The following is a 21,665-nucleotide window of genomic DNA, read 5'->3' on the forward strand; positions in this document are numbered from 1 at the left end:
CTCGCACACAACCAAAGTAATCTCAGGACACAAGATAATGCTGCTGCTGGTTAGACTCTATATGTTGATGCAGATTTGCGAGAAACCTGACAAACAGAACTGGGAAATAATCTCTCTCACGCTGATGAACACACACAGAGGGGCCAGGAGGTGTGTTTTGGATTTAAGCACCCGGAGCTGAAACGACAAAGTGAGTCATCTTTCCTGGTCATCTCCCCGCTAGATTCTACCTCGTGTGATTTAGCAGAATGTTTTCGGGTAAACATCAGCTTTGCTACATTTAGGGGGGAAAAAAGACGCCGTTTAGGATGTGAGATCGGTCAGGATTAAAGACGATGGAAGAAAAATACACAACCCACCCAGGAAAATGGAATTTTCTTCTCTTTGACCAGCACAGTGTAATGAACGCAAATCCGATGATCCCTTACTCAGACACAGCTGGAAAGAGACTGAAGGTGATGTGCTGCTCAACTTGAATAAAAGGGGAACTGAAAGTTCAAAGTCCTACAGAAAAATCATGAGGTTTCATCTCATATCTCTACTATCTTTATTACTCAGCTGCCACATGGAGTAGATAAATGTGCAAATATCTCCTTTTCCTCATCACTATCAACATACAAAAAAAAGTAAGCAAAGGAAAAAAAACAATGGAAAAATAAATAGTTCTGTGGAAGAGTTGTCCCAAGGACCCTTTTGCTTTCACACGTGCCGGGTGGAGGAGGAGCCGAGGAAGCAACTATGAACGGATCCAGGTCCGATCCATCAGGGAGTAGATTTGTACAAATACAACAAGAATGCAGTGGTTTTTCACCCAAAAAGAAAAGAAAGGGGATTAAAAAAACACCTCTATCCTAAATCAAAAAAGAAAAGCACCCAATTTCTCCTTTAAAAAAAAAAAAAAGAGAAGAATTTAAGGTTTAAAAAAAGTCAAATCAAAAGCATTTAACATTCACAGACTAAGAATGTCAATAAGGATATTACTATGATCCTGTATTCTACTGACTTTCTCCCTGTATTGCTAAATCCCAAACTACACAGCACAAAACTGTAAAGTGAACTCTGACAACCTGGGCTTTGCTGTTGAGAGGCGACAGCAAGGACCCAAAAAGTTGACATCAGATATAATAAGTCACAACGCAACCAGTGGTCGTGACCGAACGAGCAGCCACTGAAAGTCTTGCTGAATTGAGTCAATTGATTAAAATAAAAAAAGACAGCAATCTGAGCACCATTTTTTGGCATCTGTGCATCCTTCTTTGGTGACCAGAGTGACAAGTCCTGGGAGGGACGAAGAGGGGTAAATATATAGTGTTTTAACACACGGACGCCAAACGCTCAGGATGAGAAGAAGAAGAGCGGAGTCGGGTCATAAAGGCTCCTCCGTTGAGTAGTAAGGCCGAGGTGAGTCAGTTCAGTAGGGGAGGGTCCGTGTTGAACAGTTGCTCTGTCGACCGGCGAGGAAAAATCCGTGGCGACAGTTTATGAGCACCAGCAATCGGTTTGAGTTTTCTAAGCACTCCCAGATAAAGAAAACCATATATATATATATATATATGTGTATGTATGTATATATTATATACACACTTGTACAAAAAGAAAGAAAAAAATCCCTGATGTATTACTCGTGTTTAAAAGTTTGTGTTTTTATTTTTAAATTCTTCGAGGTCTGAAAGGGGGCGTCAGTGGCTCCAGCCCATGAGGTGGCTGACACGGGCTTTCTCAGTCATGCGGCGTACCCGTCCTGAGCGGGACATGCCCAGGTTGAGGGGGTCCTCCTTCGACCCATGGCCATCGTCCTCTGACTCATCCCTGTACACAACTGTTCTGCGGCCCTGGTTGCGTGTGTTGACCCGCCCGGATTTGCACTGGCTTCTTCTCAGACTGCCGACTGCTGCTCCTCTCTGAGCCTCATCAGAGTTTTCCTCCTCCTCTTCATCAGGCTCTTCCTCCTCCTCAGGCTCCTCTTCCTCCTCCTCGTCATCCTCTCCCTCATCTTTTACATGTCTTACTTCCTCCTGCTGCTGCGGCTGTGGCTCTTCTTCTTCCTCCTCCTCCTCCTCCTCCTCCTCCTCCTCCTCCTCTTCTTCTTCTTCCTCTTCTTCATCATCATCATCTTCTGCCTCTTCCCCCTCTTCTTCTTCTTCGTCGTCGTCGTCGTCGTCCTCCTCCTCCTCCTCCTCCTCCTCCTTCTCCTTCACAGGCAGCTCCAGGCGAGCTCTTTTAGGTCTCTGTTCTGTGTCTTCCCCCCCTTTGTGTCTCCTTTTCCCTGAAGCGGCCACCTTCCCCTTCGCTGAGAGGCGCACCGACAGGCAGGGGGCTTTGCTGTAGTCGTGATCTCCTCCTTCCACATACTTCTCCGCTTCAGAATCAGAGCTGTTATCACTGTCTGACGATGAGGACGAAGAGGATGATGATGAGGATGAAGATGAGGACGATGAAGACGAGGAGCTGTTGGAGCCGGAAGCCTCATTGTCGTCGTCGTCGGACTGCCGTGCTTCTTGCCCCTGCTGCTGTCTGGAGCCATTACTCAGGTGAAGGTTGCGCCCGCGCCCTGATGCAACACACGAGGATGACAGTTAAACTCTGCGCCAAAACTTAAACTCCACACTGATCATGCTGAGACTTCTCACTGTTTGTGATACCTGACTTCTTCACTGGAGTTGCCTGGCTGCGGGTTACCCGGTGTGGGTCTTGATTTCCGCTCTCCGAGCTTGTCCCTGAACTTGGGGAAGAAGGCCTGCTATCCTCTTCCTCTGCTACACTGCTGCTTTGCTGAGCTATAGCAACAACACAAAGATCACGAGTCAGAACTGCAGTCACATTAGAACACACGAGAGTATTATCAAATAATGCAAACTAATGAGTCCAGAGCCATGCTTACAGCTCAGAGAGCTCAGCTCTTAGCATTTAGCTCGCTAGCATGCTAACACGCTTACACATTTGAGTCAAGCTATGTTAACTCGCTCATTTAACTGGAGCACAGTCTCCACCCCAGTATACATGCATGGAAGCATAATCGAGCCACTGCCTGAGGTATGTCTGACGCTGCAGCGTTACAGGCTGGTTCAAGACATTCTGCATATTCCAACTTAGGCCACATTTACACATAGCCGGGTATTTAGAGAAACGAATATCACCCCCCCCCCTCCGTTTTCAATAATAACATGGTGCACACAACATCGTTTTCAAAAAACTTGTCATTTACATCAACCCGCATAAATAAGCCGTCAAGCGTCATAATAACTATGCCAAACATATTGGCGGCAGTGTGGGGAAAGGAATAAAGCCATGCAAGCCAATCAAAATCCTCAGAATCGACACCAACAAATAACACGAGCGACTTTTTCTGGATTAATGACAAAACACACAATTTGATTTAGTGTCTGTCAAGTGTCAGATCTCTTCAGAAGTAAAATGTCTGAAAAATGAAGACGCGTGTTTGTGTTTATTCAATATGGGTCAAACCAGATCAACCGATTATAGAATCCCTTGATAATCCTGATCAGTAGCCAAACAAACTGTAAACATAAGGCGCTCGCATGACGTTAAGCATTTTCTGGCGCATAATGTGACGTTTAAGAACCTAAAACGCCGTTTCTCCCAGTTGACACGGCAACACATAACCGGCGTTATCAGAAATCTACACTTTGGCCAGAGGTTTTAGAAATAATCGTTTTCTGTGATAAAAACGGGGTTTTGGTGTAAATGAGAGGTCAAACCTATCGTGTAAACGGGGCCTTACTCTGAAGGAGATCATCCTACGTGTAGCTGAATTCAAAGCCCATTTGAGTCTCACTGAGCAAACACATGCAGAGTGATTCAATCCCCAACCAAATTATTTGGGTGTGTTTGTCCGATTCTGAGGAGCCCGATTGTGTATAATTTAGGTCGAAAGTAGTTTTCTCAAGTCTCATGTAAACGTGCTGAATGATTAAGCTAGAAGCTCGACTTTTTGCAGGTATGAGGTTCACTCTAATGACGATCTTTTGGGAAGTTTATCCATTGCAAAGTACAACTGAGGCTGATAGGATTGTTTAGATTTGCAGAGACTGGATTCATAAACCACATGGAACATTTCTTCTTGTTGGAGACAGTAGTAAAAATAAAGAAAATCTTCTTTTAACTGTGCACCAAGTCAACCATGCTTTCCTGCTCGAACAACAAACTTACTCCTAGCTGAAAAGGAGGACTTGGTTTGTTTGATCATTCATCTGGGACTTTTTTGAAGAAGATTTATAGAACATTAATAAATGACAAACTGGGCCTTAAAACAGTTCCCGGCATGATTCTGCACAACAACAGGACCTGCTGCATTGAACATGATAACAAATGGTATTGGAGACGTACCCTGATATGGTCTCAGAGACCGCTTTTTCGTTGAGGTCTGGACATTTTTTGGCTCCGACACTTTTCCTGACTTGTGCTTGCCTTTACGGCTGGAGACATATAGAAGTTTTAAACATGTATTTACACCACAGAAAAGAATCAACATTTCATCACAGTGACATGACATTAAGATGTAAGCATTTTAAAAACATCTTAAAGACCAGGAATGGAAATTACATTCAAGAGAACTCTGTATTTTCAGTATTTCTGAGGCCGTTTAGTTCAGCAGAGGATGCAGACATGATAATATGATGAAAGAATGTGGGGGTTTGTGAGTACCTGTGGGATGGACTATTAGGTGGGGAGCTGCCCCCATTGTGCAATCTGTCCCTGTAACTGAGTCTCTGACGGGTCCGCCGTTCGTTCTGAATGGCAGACTTGTAGTCTGAGATGATGGAGATGATGTGTTTCTCAAAGAATGCTGACAAGCTTAGGGTCATGGTGTAGATCTAGATATGAAAGAAAGTCAGAATGAAAATACTCAACAAGAACTTTATCAGACTTTACTTACTTATAAGTACTTTCACATTCTCAGGGATGGTTTTCACCTGTGATTTCTTGTTAGGCGTGTAGGCTTTAGAGTTGCTGAAAATGAGGCGGACATCTTTGGAAAACTCCATCGGATTCTCATAGTTCGCTGCCACCAGTGTCTCTGACACTGTCCCCAGATCCATGGGAGTATCGATGATGTCTCGATAGTCCTGAGCAGAGAAAACAACGTCCACAGAAAATGCATCATGCCTTTCCCATGTTACTTCATATGTCAGTGGCCGTCTCTTTTCAGTTTGTTTTACCGGATACTCAAAGAGATCCACGGGCTGTCTGAACGGCTCAGAGTCTGGGGAGGCCAACATCCGACGCAGCAGTTCCCGACACGGACTTTGCCATGCTGTCACATCCAACACCACACCTCGCTTCTTAGAATTTGGGTTGGCTCCCTGGCAAACAAACAATCAAGTTCAATGAGACTGGAACTGCTGTTGGTAAGCTTGAATGTCCTGTCACGGTGTAAGATGCCTTACAGACTCGGGGTTAATGAGAAGTGTACTTCAATAGATTCGGTTCAGAACATGACTCAGCATGTTGTGCTTTTAATACACTTCAGCTTGCAATGAAATGTGAAGGGCTGCAGAAAACACAGGTGGATGCTCCACAACTGCCTGGATTATTGACTACCTGACAAATAAACCACAGTTTGTGAAACTGAAGGGTTGTCTCAGATAGCTCTGCAGGTGTTGGGTGTATCAGTGAAGGACGGGAGGCTGAATGCAGGGAACTGGTTGACCACTCTGTGGCAGGGTGTGGGAACTATTACCTCTTCTTGACCACAAACATTTTAGGAGGACCAGGAATAAGCCAAACACTTTTTCTCTCCTGGGTGAGAAAAAAAATACTGAGGCTACCTACAAGAAGGGTCAGAAAAGACTTCTTAAGGAAGCTTAGATCCTTCTGTGTTTGCAGCAGGGCGCCTCGTATCATCTATTAGTCTGCTTTGCTGCCATCTGTTGGGGCAGCAGCCTGTGACTGACTCTAAGAAGACCGGCTCTGGAGCCGACTGTGCAAGATCGCTGCACAGGTTGATGAACATAATGGACACCAATGCAATCCCTCTATATACCATAGTGATCAAAGAACACAGTGTTCAGTCAGAGGCTACTTCAGCTCAGCTGCAACAAAGAGCGCTTCAGGAGGTCACTGAAAAGCGTCTCTTATCAATCTGGATGGTGTGAAAATGAAAAATAAAATAAAGAAATAATTTCCCTCTTACCCGATGTCCTGTAGATGTCCCTGGAGTGTCGGAATCCAAGTCTAAGTCAATCTGCAGAGGAACATACGCAGATGTAAAGAAAGAAAGAAATCTGTAATGTAAAAAACTTCTGAACTGTACTAAAAACCAGCAATCACCTCCACTTCTTCTTCACTGCTGACATCAGACTTCAGTTTGCGATACAAGTCCAAGATGTCTGTGCAGCTCTGGTCTCTGATGGACATGGCAACCGAATAATAAGTGGATATTACCACAGAGTCAAAGTAATCAGTAAGGTGGATGCAATATAGGGAAGTAGAAAACAAACATAGTGGAGTCTCACCCGATGTAGTGGAGAAGAACATCGGTTACCACCTTAGCAGCTGCTACGATTGGGCTTTGGGGTTCGTTGAAAGTGCGTGCATTGTGCTCAATGTAACGCACCTCCCACATTAATGCAGAGATCCGCCTGCATCAGAAAAACACATCAACTCGGAACTCAGGGGGCAGCATGTCTGGATTTTGAGTACACATTGGAGGAAAAATGTTAACGTGTTAACTTTTGTGTGAGGTTTCACCTGTAAAAGCGGTTCTCCAGTCGTTTGCGGATAGTGCTGAGGTCAGTGGAGTAAGCCACCACGGTGCAGTACAGAGGGTAGTCCCGCAGGTTTACAGGTGAGGCAAATGCCTTGGCCACATCTGTGGATAAACACAAATAAGATCAGATATGGCAAAGATAAAGAAAGTCAGACTCTTCTTTAACAATCAGCATTCATTTGGGGGCCTACCAAGTGTAAGAAGCTGATCGATGCCATGGATGACCCTCTCACAGTCCTCGTCTCGTGTGTGAGCCCCCCACTCTCCTTCCTGAGGTCTATAGAGCAAAGCTTTAAGCTCTTCCTCTGCCACCTCTACGCCATCGCCAACCTGTTCTGGCAAGGCAGCTGATACAGCCAAAAATGGTGTTGTAAGTCAAAGTAAGCCAAAATAACTTCAAATTCATAAAATCTACAATTTTATGTCCTAAAAAAAAAAAAGAGAGAGAAAAATGTAAAAAAGGATTTCTCAAGAGATGTCTGTGTACTTTACAGTTTTTCAGTTCAAATCACGGGTTCATTTATTTAATCTGTTCAGTGAGACGACCAGAGAAGGAAAGTAAAACAGAAAAGGAGGACTTGGTCACGAAAGAAATTCCATGCAAGTATTTTAGCTGCAGAAGTTCACTGAAACTGATAATTAATATCTCAGTGAGAGCAAAGTCAGATCGGAGTGACATGCGAGAGCACTGACGAGCTTCCCTCTCATTCAGAAATCACCTGTGTCACAGTTGTTTCATTCCTCTACATTAACATCAAAATGCAACAAAACAGAAAAATAACCTGCGACCGAAACAAAAACAGAGACCAAATCTGCACTGAGCGAGTTAAAAATGCGTCAAACTGAACATTTTTATCAGACTGTTGACTTTAAAATGGACGCACATACAAAACAAAGACACACAGCGAAGTTGTGTCTTTTCTGTGTCGCCACATGTTCATACGTGTGGTGCTGATAAACAGCCGATCCCGACCAGCGACGGGTATGCTGAGCTGAGACAAACCGCATCAGATCCAAAACGGTCAACTCTGAAGAACAACTACACACAGAGAGCACTGACCTTCCTCTGGAATAGGCTCCATGTCCCAGGGACTCATTTTCTCCCGCTCACCATTATCCCACCTGATGAAACATAAAAAATACATTTCGGATTTAACTGTAAGGAAACGTGACGTCGTATTAACAGAAATTATATCGATGCATTATTTTGTTGGACTGGACTCCTCATAGACGCACTTCACTGCATAGCACTGAAACAGGCTGTCTGGATACTCTGGCTGCAGGGGCTCCTGATCCTCCACAGATCCGAACCACCAGGCATCATCGATGATGCTGCGGAACCTCATACCTGCAGAGGGTGTCAAACATTAGTGTGGGAGGATGCAAAACAACCAACGGGAGCAGTAACATTATTTAAGGGGGACTGCAGCCACTAACCTGGCTGCCAGTTGCGCTCTTTAGCCTCGTTGTAGAACTGCTGCAGTACGAGAAAATCGATGACGTCCGGCATATCGTGATACCTTGGGTGTATGAATAGAAGTGGTGAATTACATAGGCTTGAATTTACAACACATTTCAGTCTTTTGATGTACTGGATGCACTAACTGAAAATAAGCTCACTTTAAGGAGAAAGACTCATTGGTCATCTTCCCTGAGACTGGGTCCAAGAAAGCCAATTTTAGGCAGCAGAGCGTCGGAGGTCCCATTTCATATTTAATTCCAATCACCTTCACAGCTTCCTGGTCCTGAAGGAGAAAATAAGAGGCATAAATGACACTTCAAGAGTTCATTTCAACCGCTCATTTGGTAATAAATTGAGTTAAAAACAGTAAGAGCCGTGTTTTGAATAGAACAGAAAAATACTTTATTCATCCCCAAATGGGGGAAATTCAAAAATTTGTGCTCTGCATGTTGAAATTGGGTTTAAGATTCTTGTCACGTTCTTTAATAACTCTACTCCACAGGCTGTTTTTATTCACCAGAGCATCAACAGATTGTGGGGTACTGCATACAAACATGTTTACTGGGGCTAGCCGGCTGCTGACTTTTAAAAAAGTGTCACGCTCAAATGAAGCATGTGAGGGCCCGTGTACAAAACTGGTGTTCCTCACCCTGAGGTTGAGTCTGTTCCATGGCTGCTTCTGAGGGTTGATGCTGTAGGCCTTGGCCCTGCGAACAGCTCGCACGTAGGCCTGATGGCCCTGTTTGAAGTAGATGAGCTGGAGGGGGGGAGAAGGAGAACCAATATGTGGGTAAAAATGTAGGTTATGTAAAATAGTTTTTGTTCAGCGTCAGAGTAACAGTTCTTACTTCGTCGCCCATTTGTGGAACAAAAGGAGAGCGGCGTGGGATGGTCTCCATTATCCATGACGGTGGCAGCCACTCCTCTGCATTCAGTCCGGCCAGCGAGGATGTGGGTTTCTGAGGGGATACAGTTTGTTAGATCTCTCCTATAAAATGTCACCTAAATAGAAAACTGATGTTTTCCACAGTGATATTCTTTCAGTGCAAATACTGCAGCAGTCGGTCATGTTCGCTCTGACCTGTTTGGTCTCTTTGGGTTTCTTCTTCTTCTTCTCGTTTTCCTTCTTCTTTGCCTCTTTGGCCTCATCCCCACCCTCCTCCTCCTCCGAGCTGCTGTACCCAGCGGGCTGCACAGACCTCCTGGTTGGTCGCTTTGGTGGCTGGAGGTTGATCCCTGCATCAGCTGTCCAATCAGAATATTCACTGGACGAGTCACTGCAAATCAAAGAAGGATCTAGTTAGCGGAGTGACTGGAGTTATATTTGCAAAAACCACTGCTCAGTCAAACGTATCTACCTGGGGCTGCTCTCGCTCTGCCACCGAGCTTCGCCATCAGAGGAGGCATCAGACCGCTCTGCCTGCTCTGCTGCCTGTCAATACAACAATCAGCTTTATTTCTGCAAAATGAGAGCTCATTTATGGATTTATCTCTATAAAATGTTGCTGTTCATGCACAGTCACATTTGGATTTGTAGAGTAGAATAATGGAACATACATCTCCACTGTCTGAGTCCACCTGGCTGCCAGAGTTAAGTCGGTTGCTGGCATTTCGACTTCTGGTTCCGGGGCGGCGGACTTGAGCCGAGCGGGTCTGATACGTGTGGTGCTGCTGCTTTTTCTTGGTTGGCCGCAGGGAGCGCAGGCGAGAAGCCAGGGGTTCGCTCTACAAAGTCCGAAAGGTGGATAAAAAACGGTAAAAAAAAAAAAAAAAAAAAAAGCTTTAATGATAGCTTTTCTGACATTTCTGACTACTGTAACGGTCTCCTGATTGGACGCCCCCAAAAGAGTCTCAAACAGCTGCAGCTCATTCAGAACGCTGCAGCCCGAGTTTTAACAAGAAAAAAGAGATCAGATCACATCACCCCAGTTCTCAAGTCTTTACATTGGCTCCCGGTCAGATACAGAATAGATTTTAAAGTTCTGCTGCTCGTCTACAAATCACGGAATGGTTTAGGTCCAGAATACATGAATGACATGCTAGCAGAGTATAAACCCAGTAGAGCTCTGAGATCTACTGACTCAGGTCAGATAGTGGAGCCCAGAGTTCAAAGTGGAGACAGTGAAGCAGCTTTTAGCTGTTATGCTGCACACAACTGGAACAAACTACCAGCAGAACTGAAATCAGCCTCAACTGTAAGCACTTTTAAATCCAGGCTAAAAACATTTCTCTTTCGGTGTGCTTATGGTTGAGTTTATATTTTTCTTTTCCCCCTCTTCTTTGAATGCTTTTAAAGTGATACTCCGGAGTAGATTCAACCTGGGGTCATTTGAACCGTGATATCCAGCCAAGTAGCCCACCCGCAGTTTTTTCGATATTGGCTGAACATCAGCTGAGTTACAGAGTTATCCCGAATAGCTTCGTACAAGGGTTAATGGATCCTGGTCCGTATCTCCAAAATTACCACACTAAAATCACATGCCATGACACCAAACTTCTACAGGAGTACAAATATGGTCTGTACTCACCAAACGATGCATTTGGAAGTTTGAAAATAGTCCAGGAGTTAATTATTATCAACACAAGCCTAATAGCTTCTCTGCAGCTAAAGCTGCGTCGACGTCACTTCAGAGAGCTGGGAGCTTCAAAATAAGATGAAGGTTGATCTACTACTGTAGACAACAAAGCAAGGCTGCTCAATTTCTCCATTGATAAAATAACTTCACAACTCTACAACATAAAAATTCATAAAAAAAGCATGTAGAATATAGCATATACTTTGTTGTCTACAGTAGTAGATCAACCCTCATCTTACTTTGAAGCTCCCAGCTCCCTGAAGTGACGTCGACGCAGCTTTAGCTGCAGAGAAGCTATCAGGCTTGTGTTGATAATAATAAACTCCTGGACTATTTTCAAACTTCCAAATGCATCGTTTGGTGAGTACAGACCATATTTGTACTACTGTAGAAGTTTGGTGTCATGGCGTGTGATTTTAGTGTGGTAATTTTGGAGATACGGACCAGGATCCATTAACCCTTGTACGAAGCTATTCGGGATAACTCAGTAACTCAGCTGATGTTCAGCCAATATCGAAAAAACTGCGGGTGGGCTACTTGGCTGGATATCACGGTTCAAATGACCCCAGGTTGAATCTACTCCGGAGTATCACTTTAACTGTGTTATTCTATTTTTTTTTCTCTTTAAATTGCTATTTTTTATGCTGTTCTTTTAAATGCCTTGTCTTTATGTAAAGCACATTGAGTTGCCTGTGGTATGAAATGCGCTATATAAATAAAGATGCCTTGCCTTGCCTTGCCTTGCCTTGCCATGTGACAGAACTGACTTGAAGAAACAGTTTACCTTGAGTGAGCAGGTTAATGGTTTCTTCCTCCTCTCTGAATTGTAAAGAGAACATTCAATGTCGCTTTTGGCTTTTCTGCAATCCTCCAAAACTCTAAAGAAAAGAAAATAATCCATCAACACGTAAGAGAAAAAAAAAAAGGTGTATGTGACGTCACTAAAGATCTCTCCATCCACCACACCTGAATGTCCCTCGTGGCACTTCATTCACCACAACTCTGCGGCTCCAGGCCAGCAGGTCCCTGGCAGTGGCCACTTGACTTGGAAGGGAATTATGCTGCATCTGCCACACTCCACCCACATGCCCACTTCTGCGAGGTTCAGAAGCTGGAGAGGAGGGCATCGCTTCTCCTCCATCAGCATCTACAGATAAAAATGCATTTGGTTCTTATGACTACAGCTATGACTCAGCATGTTACCTGGAAAATATGGCCTTTATAAGTAAGGAACTCAACCAGTCTGAAATATATGACAATAAAAAAAATGGCCATGCTCAGACGTGCACTCTCAGTTTAAATGTAGTTTAAAGTGTTCTTAACTAACCAAAAACATGCCGTACATTACAAATATCTCACGTACCCTCTTCCCCTTCAGGCTGTTGTTCTACATTCTGACGCTCGTCCTGCTCATTCTGCAACTGCCTGATTAGATTGTCCAATAAGCTCTCACCATTTTCCCCCAATTGTTGGCCGAGTACCTGCTCAACCAGCTCTCCATCACCTTATGAAGACAGATGGAGAATATGGGTCAAAGTCTGTCAGTCGCTTTTCCTACCTTATAACTGGGAATTCATTCTGAAAGGTTTGAGTAATGAGCGGGCTTTTTTACTGTTAGCCATGTATCCCAGCTGAGGTATTAGCTGGTCCTCCTTGCAGTTCTCCCTTCCTGGCACCAGGCGCTGGAAGTGAGGAGGATGAGGATTTCCATCAACATCCACCAGGAAGGGTGGAGGCATGAGGTGAGGAGCCTGCTGTGTCTGTTCATCCAGAACAAAGTTATTAGAGTCACGAATGAGAGGTCGGTAGTCTGTGTGGAAGAACATCTGGTCAGGAATCTGGAGGAGATCAAGAGAAGACATGTTGCGGTAAAAGTTACAATATGGAGCTTTTTTCTTCATGGCTGACAGTGGGTACAAACTAATTCTGAGAGGTTCTTTGAGAAAGAGAGAGAGAAAAGAAATGCTTCAATGTTTATGATGGGTAAATATATCTCAGCTCGCAGTGGGTTACCTTCTCATATGGTCTGCTGCAGCCGAAGCCAAAGATGAGCAAATGTCCATGTGAGTCAGTGCAGGCGAAATGCTGCCCATCGGCTGAGAACTTGCAGTCATAAATAGCACCGTGGCCTTGGCCCTCAATCTGGAAACAAATTTTTAACAATGACTCAACGCTACTGAATAATAAAAAAACAAAAAAGCAACACCACTTGAGTGCGATTCTCTCTGCTGATCGGTTACAGTGTTGGGATAAACAGAAGCACGTTATTTTTTTTGTTGTAACTAGTAACAATGAGCTTTAGTTTCGCATTTCATTTCATCTGTAACCTGTTACAGTTGGCTATTAACCCTATAAGCCTGAGCGTTTTGTGGCAACACCACAAACAGACAAGGAAGAGAAAAGCAGAACTGCCGCCTTGCTCCGTGTCTCTTCTCCTCAGTCAGTCCTGTGCACATCGGTGCTGATGCACGGCAGAGAGGAAAGTGTTTACGTTGTGGAAGTCCTCACATTATTTTAAATTTGTGGGTTAAAAAGACTAAGAGAAATGTTAGTGAAGTGTAAACTGTGCCTGGGTGATAATAAGTGTCTATCAGTGATGAAGAACTCTGTTTCAGATATGAAGCATCTACTGGCAAAGCATCACGAGCGACAGCCCCATGGCAACAGCTAGCTTAATAGCTGTTAATAGAGAAATGAATGAATATGTTTCTGGTTATGTGGTGGCGGAGATGCAATCAAAAACTGCAGAGTCGCCATCTCTCTGTAAGATTATTGATAAAAATCACCATAACTTGTTAAGCTGTATGCGCGGAGCCCCAAATGCTCGATTTAATGTTACTTTGTAAACATAATCATTAATAAGGTGTCGAAATAGGGATACTGCATCTGTCATTTACTGTTATTAGCCTGCAGATCTTCAGGTTATAAACTATAGAACAGGCAATGTAATGAGGTGGGCAGGTGGGACATTCAATGGTAAAAGATGTCTGACTTTATAACTAAAGTGCACAAGGAATAGCAAAAGCGGTGCTCATATATGGCAACACAAAAGTACCATAATAGCTTTCCATAATAGGTAACAAATGACTTTTTAATGGCAGTAATCATTAAATCTAATTGGGTACTGTTAAAAGTAACATTACCCAAAACGGCTAGTTACCATGTTGAAGAAGTTGCGAATCTTGACTCCTTTGGTTAGGTCCCAGATGTAAATGTTGCCATCGTGACCGGCGGATAACATGATGCGCGGGTCAAAGGGGTGCGCCTCGAGTACGAACAGCTCATCATCGTGTCCCTTGAACAGAGAGGGCACAAACATTCAGAGCGGCCTGTAAGCCAAAGACAGCAGCTTCTGATGCTTTTTTTTTTTGGTCTCCCTGCATTGCTTAAAAGCCACTCACAGACAAGACATGAAGCAGCTGTCCAGATGTTGCGCTCCACACTTTGAGCAGGTAGTTTGACACTGCAGTGATGACGGAGCCATCTCTGCGATCCCAGGCTACCATGGTCACCACCAGCTTGGTTTTATCATCCCCATTGGCAACGCTAATCCTGAAGGGAAATTTCCACAAAAGACATAAAAGTGAGACAGGGAGAAAAAAAAGCAGCGCGTTGAAACTGTAGCGCTGTTTGCTCTTACCCAGGTAACCTCGCCGCCATGTCCAAAGTAATGCTCTTCCACTCTTGCTGCTGGTAATGCCAGATCCTGGCTGTGCCGTCACGGCTGCCACTCACAAACCTCAGGCTGCAAACAGACATGCACTCATCTATCAGAAGCTTGTAAATCACAGACAAATTCAAAGATTCGAAGTCTATGCAGATCTCACCTGTCACTGTTATTGCTGAACTGGACAACCACAACTTTATCCTAAAAACAGAAGCGGTCGACAACAGACTCCATTTAAACGAAACTGTCAGAGATGAATAGAGCAACCAAAAACGATGAGGCACGAAGACACCGCAGCCATTGTTTCTTACCGTGTGAGCATCCATCTCAGAGACCTTCATCGGAGTTTCAGCACCGAGGTAGTAGACTCTGATCATATGATCTGTGCCACCAGTGGCCATGAACATGCCACCTGTTACCGGAAAACACAATGAAATGTAAGTCTACAAAAATATCCAAATCACAGAATTCTTTTTCATCGTTTACACGTTTCAGTTGCTTGCGAACACAAATCATTTCTCTTAAATCAAACGATGAAAACATAATTTCTTCAGCCATCAGTCCAGTGACATCCTCACACAGAGTGTGTGTGGTGACTAGGTCATATAATCATGATGGCACTTATAATAACAGCAGGGCAAGTAAATAAAAACAAAGGATTGTATTTTACTTTAGGCAATAACAGCAGAAAGAGCAGAAGAAATCAATCAGTTATGGTGTTTGATATCTGTGTTTACAAAGGCACAAACTATAGGTAAGGGACAAGACTCATGGTACTGAACAGAAACAGTCTGATTACTCAGCTGGCTGACTAATTATTTGTAATTGTGAGATAATCGGCACATTGGCAGCATTGACATCATTTGATGAAGCTGGTAAACAAAAACGTTAATGTCGACACCTGTGGACATCCATTTTTCCTCACTTTAAAATAAACGAGTAGAATACCAGAAGCAATGCAGACACAGATAAATGTTCGTGTGAGTTCAGTCATTTTGATTCTTATCCGTTGTAGGTATTGAATAAAGGTATATTTCATATGTGCCATTGGCCGCCCTGCTCTTTAAATCGTCAACACTGGCTGTACGCTTGAAAACTGTGTGGAGAACAAAATATGTGCAACACGATGGACACAATTAAAGCTTGAAGTAATAAGATATCTTCTCATTTTGACGACTGAGGTTTTTATTAGCTTTACTGTAAATGTATCAACATTTAAGCAGTGACTTATGGTCTGAAAAGAAACTCACTGGTACCCAGAGGTATTGCCATTCAGTGGCAAGATTTCGTGGTTGCTGATCTAGGTTTTCTAGCTATTCACACCATCTTAGGAAAAATATAAACCGATAAAATGTGCCCATCCATGCTAATAGACCTACCGCTACTGAAGGAGGAGGTGGAAACTTGGACTCCGGGCCGTGACCGCTCGACAAACTTGACTGGTTGATCACTAAGTGAAAAGGACAAACATAAAAGCTGTGGTTATTTTCATGGCAAAGAAAAAATGTAAGAGCTAAGAAAGTGATCTTAGATGCATGAATACTTACTTAAATTTCATGCTGAGCGAGTGCCACTTCCAGAAACACACCATACCGTCTGCACCTGTTGAGGCAAGGTACCGCGTCGTCCCTTTGGCTGAAGGACAAAACTGAGAGGAGAGAGAAAAAGACTTAAAGTGAGATGTTTTTGCTTGGTGCATCATCGGAGTATTTTTATCCAGTTATTTCAGAGGTTTGTAGAAAGCCCGAATAAAACACTTTTTTTTTTTAATTTTCTTTTTTTTAAAGTCAATCACCATTATGGATGTGATAGAAGCAGCATGGGCCTGCAGAACAGTGATGGGCGCACAGGTACGTAGGCACCACACTCTGATAACTTTGTCACAGCTGGCTGAGGCGATGAGACTGTTTTCATAGTTCACAGCCATGTCACAGATCTCTGCTGAGTGGCCGCGGAGGGTTGCCAGTAATCTGCCGTCATCTGTGGCCCAGACTTTCACAAGGCAGTCATCAGAACCCTAAACACCGAGACATTGACAAAGAAATGAATTTCATCTGGAAGTAACCATAACTTGAATAAAAATTATTGTTTTTAATCACTGAGAAACATTTTACAAAGTTACATTGCAATAATCTCCAACCTCAAAATCATCACTCACTGTAAATATTCGCCGACCCGAGCGGTCGAAAGCTACACAGTAGACTGAAGAAAGGTGGCCGAGGATACGTTTGTGTATCTTCATGTGTTGGTAGGTGGAAGACGGCAGGGCCTGGCCAAAACGAGCCGTGCCTGTGGTCTGGCGAGCACCAATGACGGACACTGAATATAAAGATGCATGAGAACGATTAGAAGAGAACAACAGACCCATAGACATAAATCACGTATGTAAAGAAGGTAATTAAAGGAAAGTTTAACACACCAACATTCGGAGAATTCCCATGAATGGCCGGAGGTTCTGGTGGACGTCCTCTGTGGAGCGCAGCGACAGCTGAGCCGCTGCATACTTTGTGGCTACAACCTAAGTTACGCAGACAATGAGATAAATATGACATGAAATCAAATGTTCGAGAGAAATACAATAACTGCTCACAGCAGTGGTGGTATGAGAACTGTGTGCAAACACAAGAGAGGGAAAAAACACCGGAGGATGAGAGGGACATGCTCACTTTTAGTGTTGCGAAGCAACGACTGTCTTCCCAGCCCCAGAAGTGTTTGGACTCCAGGAACACTAGTTGGGATCTCCTTTTCTATCAGTGGACCTATCTGCTGACAGATCTGGAGCAGATAGTCTGCAGGAATGTGCTGGTTCAAACTCACCTGCGCAGGTCAATAATAATCATTAATTATAACACAGCAATGTAACAACAGAACAATAACGAATACCAAAACACCAGAATATAATGTTCTCTATCATTCTCAAAGCAAAAAACTTCAGGTGGATTCAACCTTTCTACAGAGACACGTTAGAGACACGTGGTGGTCTGTTTCTCTACGGGGAGACTGCCCTTCTTGTCTTATTTCGCTGTTTTAAGGACACTTTTTGACTTAGGTTATAAAGCAGGTGTGTGGAAAGCAGCATATCAGTCGCACCTACACCACATCAAAAAATGCAAGCCTTGGATGGGCCAGATTTGAATGTTGGTGGCAAACAGTAACCCTAAAATAGTAGCTACATGTTTGAACTAACTTATAGGATTCTAACTTTCAGTTTGATCAAAAAACTTTTTCCTCCCAAGAATTACGGTTCAAAAGACATTAAGCTGCTTTATCAATATTCATTTTTACACATCCCTTTCACAGCTTTGAAGTTCAGTGTTGAACAGTTCACAGAGAATGTGAAGGTCCATCATTCCGTGTTGCATGCTGGGATGGGACTGTTGCCTGTGCACTGATCCTTGGTAATTTTTTTGTTTGGGTAAAAGCAGCAAAATCTAGTAGATAAAAGAAGAGACTGAGAAGATGGACCTTTCCCAGAGAAATTGAATTGTGCCAGCAAATACTAGATCTGCTAATTAATAAGCACTCCCCTTTACATGACCACTTTATAAAAGTAATCAAACTATAATACTTCCAAATACATCTAGCACTATGTTTATTTTATAAAGTCACATGCGGTAGGTTTTATAAGTCACTATAGTAATAATAAAGATGTGTTTTCATCTTTTAGTGTACAGGTATGTTTAGCATTTGGTTATGAGGAGTGGAAATTTATTTATATGATTCCAGAGGCTTATCATAGAGTTTGAGCGTATAGTTTCCTCAAATCACAATTCACGGTCTGTGCACATCCAAAACAACCTCAAAGCAAGCAAAAATACAATATGGCGTCTAAATGAAACGGTGCGTGACGTCAACTTTACATTCTCTGTTATTTTTTCTTATTTATCTGTCTCTATGCTCCAGACTGCTTTTTGTCTTAAATGGTCATCGGTTTTTGAGCAACAGAAATGTGCGTCTATGGGAACATGTTGCAACCACAAAAAATTCCTAAACAAAACTGTAAAACCCTCTGACCAATTTGTAATTACAAACAGCAGCAGTATTTTTGTGCTGATATGAAAGTTAGAAAGCAATAAACAGAGAGGAAGGGCGAGTGGAAAGGAAGGGGAGGGACAGAAAAGCTTACAGCAAATCAAAAGAGCTTCTTGGGCCCATTCGGGTCGCTCCCAAATGAAACTGCAATTTGATTGGCTCAAAGAGAAGATTGACAGATCTCTAGAGCTGGTTCAGCCTATCACTACCCGCCCGTGTCTGCATTCTAAAAGCCTAGTAGCCGACACAATAGCATAGCCTGAATTTAGATATTTATCAATAGGCCTGTACTAAAATCGATGTTATAAGTATTTAATAAACAAACCAACATTTTTACCACCCTTGTTTAGATTGGTGAACTGAATTAAAAAAGCATATATCCCCTTAAAATCGCTAATCAATCTAAATAAACATAAAACGAATAATTTTATTAATAGGATAATTATAATAATTCGCACTCACCCAGTCTTGGAAGGACCGTTTGTATTTGTTCCCGTCCCAACTCCGTCGGTGCGGGATCAACTAAAGTTAAAAACAGCCCATTAGAGATAAGACAAAGCTACCAGCTTCGACTCGGCAGGGAAACGCGCTCCTTTATTCAACATGAGCCAGAAATATACAACAGACACCTTCAAATCGGTTAGTTAGGCAACATTACGGAGACCACACATGAGAATAAAAACAGAAAGGTCCAGCTGAACTTACCTCATACTCTTCCAGCTCCTCAATCAGAATCTAACAACAGACACACAGGGTTAGCCTGAGATGCTAACACGGCGGCTTACCGATACTAATCATAATCAGTATGGGAATTATTATTATTTTAGGACGTTACCTGTGTTGCTTTTTTACAAGGTCCAGACTGCAGAAATCTGGCGATGAGGTAATACAGTTCTGAAATAAAATAATTTGTTATTAGCTTGGTACTAGCTAGTGTCCCTGTTGAGCCGAGCTAACGGTAGCTAGCTTCGGGCTGCACTCGGTTACCTAGCTCACCAGCTGATCCACAACTGAAACTCTGTTAAATGCAAAATCTTCCATTATGATACTGTTGGACACTCAGCACTCACCAGCTTCGGTTTGTGAACACTGTTCTCTTGCCATCACTTAATCGGATAGGCGACATTAAGCCAAACTGATGTTTTAGCTTGCTCGCTAGCAGCCGGCTAGCTAACAGTAGCTAAAACAGGCTAGTGAATGGCCTCCTCCTTTCTGAAGTTGCCAGACCACCTGAAGCTTTGTCATAGCGCCCTCCAGTGAAACAATGCAATACTGGATGCTTTGTTTTCCCCATTAGAATAAATAGATAAGTAGATACATAACACAAATATAGATAAGTTTTATTTATTTTATTATTACATCCAATTATTTTACATTTAACAGCCCTCAGTTTCCAGACAACTAAGGGTGGAAAAAGATACTTTGTGATTTACATCATATTTATATATAGCAGAAAGGTATAGCACAGCAAATTGTAGTGAGGTGCTGATCTCTGGGAACAGATCATTAGACATGGATCTAAATGTATTCATGTATATTTCTGCTTTAGGGCCTTTCTCAAGACCAGTGCACATAAAACTAAAGCACTTATTGTCTGTTTTAAAGGCCACATCCTAGTCACACATCTGATGGTGACATCAGGTCAAACTGTTTTCACAACACTTTTATGGCTTCTAGTTGTCATTTACATAAAACCAGGAGATTGTTAGAGGGTAATCTTCCTCATCTTCACATATTTGGACACAAACGGTTACTCTTTTACACCTTACCAAGATTCATTATATTGTATCATGCGAAAGCTGCGCTCCTGGTTGATACGGGGGGCGATATTTTGAGACCATCCCTCTCTGGGTAGCATCTGGGTTTGATTTTTAAAGAGGCCTCCTTGACCTTAAAGACTGGTAAGAGGGAAAAAGGTGCAAGTTATGTGGTAAAGTGTCTCAGCGTGGTATTGCTACTAAGCTGTAACTTAAAAAAACAAAAACATTATTTCTCCAGAAAACAAAAAAAGGACATTAATTAGCTTAATTCAAGGCTGTCATGGTACTCTCAACGAATAACCAAGTTGAGGTCACCTATTATTTTGGAATCTAAAAATAAATACCCTTTAATAGATTTGGAAAAGACAAAAGCCGCGTTAGGAATGCCTTATTTTTTAAACACGTATCACTCTTGTCCATATGGACAGTGCACGAGAGTCTGCCTTATCTGTTTCTGGGTACAGCACAGAGGCACAGAGACGTGGCTGCACACACATTCACGCGTGTTCACTCAGCATGGTTCTCTCTCTTCAGTGGACATAAAAAGGAAATTCTCTTGAATGGTGTAAACTGTGGTCTGTTCATTCATTATGCTTGAGAGAATAGGCAGCATATGTTCACTCTGGCAAGGTATGAACAGACCGATTGTGCGTGTGTGGTTTGACTGCACCATGAAGCCTGATCTGAAACTGCTTTGAATTTGCTTGTGCGTAGGTTTTTAAATGTGAATGTAAAACTCTGTGTGTCTCTACAAACTAACAGTTGTATTATCTGACTTATCCGACTGGATGTTCAGTCCGTAGTGTCCTCTGTATGTAGCCACACTTATACGCCCATGTACTATGTCCTTAAATGTTTTAGTTATGTTGTGGAACAGAAATACTCCTACTTATGGGTTTTGTGTCATTTAATCTGACACTTCCTTCGCCTTCTTAGTTACAGTAATTACAAGATGTGCACTAAAAGGTTTTTGATGGCTGGAAATTACATGAATTCATGACATACAAAAGGAAGTCACAGATTTTAGTGATGAAATCTTACATTTTCTTTTACTTTATATTTGCCACCTGTGAGATTTCTTTATTCTGGTGTATCGGATGGTTTGTTAAAGAGGACAAAAGCATTTCTCGTGCCTCGGATTTCAGTGTCACCTTTAGTTTAGGCACATTCAAACCTTCCACGACTGCTCTCACAGACAAAGACTCCTGGAAGTGTTGTCCCTCAGCGATTTTTGTCGTCTCCCGATCCTTTGAATCTTTTGATGACATTATGTACTTACACATGATGGAATATTCAAAGTCTTCACAATTTTACATCAATGTAAACATGTTCCTGTAGCTGTTTCTTTGCAGTACCACCCACTTAAATTTTTGTTGCCCCTATCCCAACTTCTCTCAGAAGTGTTGCTGCTATCAAATTCAAGTCCCACTTTCAACAT

General features: G+C 42.7%; 1 protein-coding gene across 2 annotated transcripts; it reads right to left on the bottom strand.

Annotated features, from left to right (window-relative positions):
* Window positions 1-523: 523 nt before the first annotated feature.
* Window positions 524-19,692, bottom strand: brwd3 (bromodomain and WD repeat domain containing 3). 2 transcript variants are annotated; one of them, XM_075487947.1, is made up of 40 exons: window positions 19,538-19,692; window positions 19,303-19,361; window positions 19,173-19,202; window positions 18,930-18,989; window positions 17,102-17,252; window positions 16,855-16,953; window positions 16,594-16,754; window positions 16,231-16,452; window positions 15,983-16,083; window positions 15,815-15,885; window positions 14,747-14,847; window positions 14,596-14,636; window positions 14,409-14,513; window positions 14,170-14,320; window positions 13,929-14,063; window positions 12,782-12,910; window positions 12,381-12,606; window positions 12,132-12,272; window positions 11,735-11,915; window positions 11,553-11,646; window positions 9,750-9,917; window positions 9,551-9,624; window positions 9,274-9,469; window positions 9,041-9,151; window positions 8,842-8,949; window positions 8,351-8,475; window positions 8,168-8,250; window positions 7,967-8,078; window positions 7,791-7,852; window positions 6,922-7,077; window positions 6,712-6,832; window positions 6,477-6,602; window positions 6,292-6,367; window positions 6,155-6,205; window positions 5,181-5,324; window positions 4,935-5,087; window positions 4,666-4,835; window positions 4,348-4,436; window positions 2,643-2,777; window positions 524-2,551 (listed from the first exon to the last, which is right to left on the bottom strand). In XM_075487947.1, the coding sequence occupies exons 1-40, from the start codon at window positions 19,569-19,571 to the stop codon at window positions 1,680-1,682; spliced, it is 5,424 nt and encodes a 1,807-aa protein (XP_075344062.1). In that variant the 5' UTR covers window positions 19,572-19,692; the 3' UTR covers window positions 524-1,679. The 2 variants fall into 2 exon arrangements, with proteins under 2 accessions (XP_075344062.1, XP_075344061.1); XM_075487946.1 differs by having other exon boundaries at window positions 4,935-5,324.
* Window positions 19,693-21,665: the final 1,973 nt, after the last annotated feature.

The sequence above is a fragment of the Odontesthes bonariensis genome, chromosome 16, assembly GCF_027942865.1.
Source record: "Odontesthes bonariensis isolate fOdoBon6 chromosome 16, fOdoBon6.hap1, whole genome shotgun sequence".
Lineage (NCBI taxonomy): Eukaryota > Metazoa > Chordata > Actinopteri > Atheriniformes > Atherinopsidae > Odontesthes > Odontesthes bonariensis.

Excerpts from the sequence above, each read along its gene's own strand:
- brwd3 (XM_075487946.1), bottom strand. The coding sequence starts at position 19,571 with ATGGCAAGAGAACAGTGTTCACAAACCGAAGCTG. Across the intron at positions 16,954-17,101 it reads GTTGCTTCGCAACACTAAAA|GTTGTAGCCACAAAGTATGC; the intron begins GTGAGCATGTCC and ends TGCGTAACTTAG. Across the intron at positions 12,911-13,928 it reads TTCGCAACTTCTTCAACATG|ATTGAGGGCCAAGGCCACGG; the intron begins GTAACTAGCCGT and ends ATTTGTTTCCAG.